We start from the raw sequence: 7,243 nt of genomic DNA on the forward strand, positions 1-7,243 counted from the left end.
ATTAAGTTTTGATATATTTATGGTAGGAAATTTACAAAATATCTTCATGGAACATGATCTTTACTTCATATCCTCATGATTTTGGGCATAAAAGAAAAATCAATAATTTTGACCCATACAATGTATTGTTGGCTATTGCTACAAATATACCGTGCTACTTATGACTGGTTTTGTGCTGCAGGGTCACAAATAAGTGGGGCGGTTTGACCAATCAATGGCAGCGCAGTAATGACAATTTTAATATGTTCTTCAAATTTGACTGTTACAGATGATTCAGAGACAGGAGCAAAACGTCCACGAACCACCATCACAGCCAAACAGCTGGAGACGCTCAAAAGCGCCTACAAGAACTCACCTAAGCCTGCACGACATGTGCGCGAGCAGCTCTCCTCAGAAACGGGCCTGGACATGAGAGTAGTGCAGGTCAGACTACAAGTCAGACTTCAAGCTTAAGTGTTTTATATGATTAAATGGGTGTCTTTACTGAGGCTTGTCTGTCCACAGGTGTGGTTTCAAAACAGGCGAGCAAAAGAGAAACGGCTGAAGAAGGACGCTGGTCGGCACCGCTGGGGTCAGTTCTACAAAAGCGTCAAACGCAGTCGAGGGTCCAGTAAGACGGAGAAGGAGAGCTCAGCCGATGATGCAGGACTCAGCGATAGCGAACTTAGTTTCAGAGGTGAGTCTATTTACATCTCCCACGATGCCTTGCTTTGTCTTTCTCTCTCTTCTTTTATTTCCCTTCATTCATTCATTTCCTTTGCCTTTTGAAAATATGCCACTTGGTGGATTGTTTGGAATATTCAATATTCATATTCAAATTGGTTCTGCTATGTGTTTTTTTTATGATTATTTCATTTTTGTCAACCCGTTTTGAGAACTCATAAAAGTCTAGAGCCGTGTTTACGAGAAATGAAAGCAGTGATGCACAAACTCTATAAAATTGGTGAAGCTTTTAGTCGATTAGAGAGGAAGCACACAGGGCCTTTGTTGTTGTTGAAAGAACTCCTCCTGTGCGTACGGAGAGTAAATCACAAATGCGCCTCAGATATTTCCAGAAGCATGTAACCCTCTTTTTTAAAAAGGATATTTATGAGGTCTTTGTCATAACTGCAATTCTTCTTCTATGTGTAAGAGCATCTATACACCACCATTCAAAAGCTTGGTGTCAGTAAGCTTTTTTTTAAATGTTTTTGATCAAATTTGCTCAGTAAAAATGGTAATATTGTGAAATATTATTACAGTTTGAAATAACTGTTTTATATTTTAATATATTTTAAAATGTAATTTATTCCTGTGATGGCAAAGCTGAATTATCCGCAGCAATTACTGCAGTCTTCAGTGTCACATGATCCTTCAGAAATCATTCTAATATACTGTGCTGCTTAATATTTTTGTGGAAACTATTTTCAGGATTCTTTGATGAATAGAACGTTTTATAACATTATAAATGTCTTTACTGTCACTTTTGATCTATTTAATGCATCTTTTCTAAATAAAATAATTTTTTTTAATGAAAACTAACTGACCCCAAACTGTTGAAAAGAAATGTACACAGTAAAAATTATTTTTTCAAAGTTTTACAAGAAAATTTTAATCCAGTGTTACTTTCCATTTATTTCTAAATAATTGTGAAATTTACTAGCGTTTTCTGAGTGAAAATTGTATCTACAACCATTTTTTTCAGTGTAGTTGTATTTTTTTGGAAACAATCTTGAAACTGATTTTGTCTGCTCTCTCCAACAGAAGACCAGATCCTGTCAGACCTTGGTCATGCTAACGGCTTGTACGGAAGCGTCAGAGACGTCACGAACGGCAACATGCTTAACGGGAGCTTCTCCCTGGAGGGGGGTGGGCAGCCATACCATGACCTGCGGGCAGGAAGTCCCTACGGCCTGCCACAGTCCCCCTCATCCATCACTTCCCTCCCAGGCCACACCCCGCTGCTCAACAACTTAGGTTTCAACATGGACGGCATCATGGGTCAGGGCGGTCAGCCCAATGTAGGTCAAGCTCTGAGAGCAATGGCCGGCGGACCCACCTCTGACCTGTCGACAGGAAGCAGCACGGGCTACCCAGACTTCCCCACCAGCCCTGCCTCGTGGCTCGATGAAATGGACCACTCCCAGTTCTGAGGTCAAAGGTCATAATGGAAAGTGCGGTACTATGGACAAGAAATTTGAAGATTTTATAGACATCTTTCCCAGAACTGGTGACGTTTGTGCGGCGAGGCCCAAAACGGCACCTACTTTAACACGGTGGCTTGACCTTGCTGAATGGCGCGCTGATACGAGCAACCCGCCGTGGAATGTCTGCGCTGTATCATAATTTTGTAACTCATATTTTTTCATTGCTCTCAAAACTGGATTGGACGATTTCCAGCATGAAATGGCGTGCAGCTGCGAATGGCATTCAAACCCCAGACCACCCTGGAAAAACAATCACGATCCACCACGTTTTTGAGAACAAGAGGGTCCATGCATGTTTCCGAATTGAGGAAGAGAACCGTCTGCGACGCACTTTACTGTATGTTCCTCCTCGACTGCACACGGCAGGCTGAATACGGGAAAGAGAGGAGCGCACCGAACAAGGAGAGATATTTAAACAAGTGGCACAAGTGTATCTTTCCTACTTACAAGGGTTTGGGATTTTAATGGTTGAAACTTTCTAAACGGCTCTACTAGAGATGGCCCTTCACATTAGGTCTGAAGAATAGATAAAAATTATTTTTAATAAGGATGAATCCGCATGCACTGCTCTGAGTTATCATAAAAATCTCTGTGTCAATGGTCCCTGTCCGTTCAATGTTTTTCTGTTAACTTCAGACATTTTGGCTCAAAATGAAACAAAATAAATAGTTTAAAAGATTAAAATTAAAGTTAATATTTATTTCCGGTACGGTCCAGTATATTTGTTATTGATAAGGTTTATATTACCATCAAAATACCTTTGTTTTTCAATTGCCATTTGTTTCCTACTCATTGCTCCATGAGCAAAAATGGATATCAGAGCAGATGACAAGTGGATTTCTATTACACAGACACAAGTACCTTAATGGCCTAACCAATTATTATCAAGCAAAACATGTGAAAGGGAAATTTACACTGTATTTTTTTTTCTTATTTGACACATTTAAGCAACAACTATGAGGATTTAGTGTTATTTATTCCTGTTATGGGTACCAATGTCAGTATTATGAAGAGTTGGATCATGGGAGAGAGTGCAGTGAGTTGATGTAAAACTACAAAACTGGTGATACAATTGTAAACATGAGGAAAATTTGTTGTGGCAAAATTTGGACCCACATAATGGCAAACTGAGTAAAGATGAAAGAGTGAACATAAGCTAACAAAGAGCAACATAGAAAAAAGAAAAATAACCATTCAGAAATAATGTTTTGTTGAATCTATGTTGAGTCTTAATGGCTGTACATTTTGTAAAGTCTCAAAAAGTGTCGACAGTCTTGTTTCATGAGCACTATTTATTGCTATGGATCTTTGAAAAAAAAAAAAAAGAGCACTGAATTTAGTCCTATATGCCTTCTGTCCAATGGTATGAATTGTGTACAGTTAAATCTATATGGAGAAATAAAGCTGAATCGTCTTTGGGTTACTTCGATGTTCTTTTTTATTTACTTCACATGCTTTTATTGATCTTGAATGTAAAGTTAAACAGCTTAGTATAACACAGAATAGTTGTTTTTGTAGCAAATTATTTGATTTCCATTCAAAAAATCAAATACATTACAAATAAATAAAAAATGCTCTAATATATATATAAGAAATGCATAATGTCACAACACTGGCTTTGTGTTGAGCAACCTGGTTTGAAGTCGTTAAACTCAACTACTGATGTCACCATGTTTAATGATGTCATCTCAATTAAAGCTGGCATTTGCAAAATATAATTTTTTAGTTTTTAAGTGTTTATGAGGGGCTCTAGCTGCCTGGATTACTTCATTGTATTCGCAATATAAATCGCACAGGAGTGTTTTAATATTGAACATTTTGCATATTCCAAGCAACAGGTTTTTTATTGTTTTGTAAATTGGTGGTATTGTGCACGTCAACAAATCAATTCGTGGTTATTAACTACAAAAACATCTATGTGTATATATATTTTGGTTTTACGGGAACAAAGGAATAAAATTTCTGCAAAGCCCGGCCGCCACACACACACACACACACACACACACACACACACAAACATGTGGAACTTTCATCAGACGTACATCTGTTCGCCGGTTCCACACGCTCATCCTTCTGCTTCCATAGACTGGAGCAGATTGCTGTTTAGTCAAACCTTCCCTAATCCTCTAAATGTTACCTAATTGTAAACTGCTCTGTGAAATGAGGACAAACAGGCTGCCTGGCGTTCTCAACGGTCAGAAACACAACTGTGAGTAAAATACAACAGGCAAAAGATGCAGTACAATTTGGTCACGTGCATTTTTATGTGAGGATTCGATTTGTATGGGAATTAGGCATTCCATGTACCAAAAACGACATATTTATGTATGGATATATATCACGTATATAGCCTAGACACCTATAGGTGCAATTAAACGTTTGACGTTTTGTAGCTATGCTTTTCAAAACCACTGCATGAACTATTCCATTAGTTAAAGCGCATAAAGGCGGCAAAATGTGTTATCTAAAACAATAAAATTATAGTATTAATATGGTTAGGTTATATGTTAGACTGTGCTTAACTGGAAAACATGGGAGACGTATCGATTTAATGGCATGAAAGCAATATTTATGAAAAAAACGAAAAAAAAAAAAAATAATAGCAGAGAAACGCGCCACAAACAAGCTGATTTCACTCAGCCATTGATTGGGCTGCCGCGGCCATTAATGTACGGCCTTTAATAGTTCAGTCTTACAAAGATAAACAGCGACAAAGACAGCTGGGATAATTTACACGCCACTTACAGCACTAGTATACATATAAATCTGAGCAAATTCCTGCACTGTTGCTTTTGCAAAGATGACAAACACAAGCACAAATGCCATTATCATCGATCTGCGAGCTTTTATTACGAACTTCCTGAAGCCAACGATTCACCAGCCTCCCGGGTGAGAAGGAATTAATTAACATGCAAATAGTTATTCAGCCTAAATTGAATCTGGGCTGCATTTTTCTCTTGAGTATGATGCCGTTCACTGGCATCTTGTTTGGCATTTTAATTCAACAGCCATACAAATAAAGAAAGGGTCATTTTGCAAGGACAAACGGTCACGTGTTAGTATAACTGTAGAGGTGTAACTTAGTGGGCAGTATTCTCATTTGCATTTGATGTAATAAAGAAGCTGTGCTCAAACTGATAGCCTACTCAATGCACCAGAATGACCTCGGCCTTTAATTGACTGGAACTCATGTTTATTACTCGGCTCTCTGGAATACTTGATTCTGATTGGTCAATGCACCATCCAGCGGTTTGAAATATAGTAATATTCGGCGTCGCCTAGGTGCGTCTCAGTACGCTTACTTATTTCATACACTACACGGTTAAGTAGCCTACATAGTGCATATGTACATAGTGTATAAGTGCATAGTGCGCCTGTGAGTTTGCATTTTAGCTCTTCCAGTTCCATCGCCTCGAAGTCAGTGTTTTTTTTTGAATGGGTTTCTGGTTAATACATCAGTAAAACCATTGTTAACAATTGGCTAAATGGGACTAGGCTATAGAGGTTGTCGGTGACATTAAACGTAATTACACTTTTGGGTTGGTCTACAAAAATATGTCAGCCTACTACAGCCTTTTTTTTTTTTTTTTTGAGATATTAGTGGGATATTTTTCAGCATTTTTTGCTGGCTGGCAAATTCTAAGTGAGGGTGGAGTAACGCATTGCATTAAGAGTAGCCCTGTACATGCCATTCCATTTATAAGCTGGACAACCGGCTGAATAGAGAAAGAGATAGACATAAAGAGAGAAAGTGAAAGGGACAGACAGTGAAAGAAAGAAAGAGTGAGAGTAACAAACCTCCACCATCTGCCACTAATGGTCTTAGGGAAGCATCCAGAGAGGCGACTTGTAAAAATGCATAAACGTTAAGTAAAGAAAGCTGAGCAACATGGGACATGATTTTAGAGGAGTCCGTGTCAAAGTGAAGAGCTCATGGGGAAATTGAAGCACATAATGGAAACGTAATGGGCTTAGTGTCACTGTCGTGCAGACAAGCCCACGGAGGATGCCGTCAGCGGCATTGACCCTCCCCCAACTCCAGCGGATTTATGGAAATTACCGGAATAAGGGACAAACAGCCTTTACAAACAAACCGATACCATAATTCCTGCCCGTCTATGGAATATCTAAAGCGACAGACAGAGGATCTTGCTCTCGAGGAGGGATGCAGCTCTACGGACCCAAACCCGGCTAATGTTTCTCATTCCTCCACTTGAGCCCTGTTTTTATTCAATACATCATACTCTGAGACATAGTGAGCCCATTGTTTTTGAACAAATGTGTATCAGCTGTAGAGCTTTGGGTAAAATAAAGTTTGAGGATTCCTATGTGTTGGCGGATTGGAAAATGTAAAAAAAAAAACACTTTAAGTCACCCAGTGTATTTGTTGCTTTAAAGCATAAAAATTCAAATAAAGCTTCACCAACCAAATATTCAATGATAACAGAATGAAGACACTAATCAGAGGTATTTTGTGCTATTTACCCTCCAGAGACGAATGAGTAGAAAAACTAATGTACTATAGAATTGTGCTACATTTACTATTAAAGGAATAATTAACCCAAAAATGAAAATGTGCTTAAAATTTACTCATCCTCAGGCTATCCAATATGTAGATGAGTTTGTTCTTCATTGGAACAGATTTGGAGAAATGTACCAGTGAAATCTCTGCAGTGGATGGGCGCCATCAGAATGAGAGTCCAAACAGCTGTCTCTTTTTGGATTTAAGCCAGAAATATTAGTTTAAAGATAAATACCCTTAATGATGGATTTCTCCAAAAAAGGCAGCTTTTCGCTTCACAAGATGCTAATTGATGGACTGGAGTCATGTGGATTGCTTGTGGATTATTGTGAATTTCTCCAAATCTGTTCCAATGAACAAACAAACTCATCTATGTCTTGGATGGCCTGAGGCTGAGTAAATTTAAAATTTTTATGTACTGTAGCTATTGCATTTTTAAAGGGATCATATGATGCAATTAAAATTTTTCCTTTCTCTTTGGAGTGTTACAAGCTCTTGGTGCATAAAGAAGATCTGTAAAGTTGCAAAGACTAAA

At 38.4% G+C, this 7,243-nt stretch overlaps 1 protein-coding gene across 1 annotated transcript in view; it reads left to right on the forward strand.

Annotated features, from left to right (window-relative positions):
* LOC107665078 (LIM/homeobox protein Lhx4-like) overlaps window positions 1-2,498 on the forward strand; it is a 12,418-nt gene extending 9,920 nt beyond the window's left edge. Inside the window, exons 4-6 of the mRNA XM_016455833.1 lie at window positions 269-423; window positions 505-676; window positions 1,744-2,498. Of these exons, the coding sequence (XP_016311319.1) occupies window positions 269-423; window positions 505-676; window positions 1,744-2,132 (716 nt within the window). The 3' untranslated portion in view covers window positions 2,133-2,498. The remainder of the gene's footprint in view (window positions 1-268; window positions 424-504; window positions 677-1,743) is intronic.
* Window positions 2,499-7,243: the final 4,745 nt, after the last annotated feature.

This window comes from Sinocyclocheilus anshuiensis, unplaced genomic scaffold, assembly GCF_001515605.1.
Source record: "Sinocyclocheilus anshuiensis isolate Anshui unplaced genomic scaffold, SAMN03320099.WGS_v1.1 scaffold555, whole genome shotgun sequence".
Taxonomy (NCBI): Eukaryota; Metazoa; Chordata; class Actinopteri; order Cypriniformes; family Cyprinidae; genus Sinocyclocheilus; species Sinocyclocheilus anshuiensis.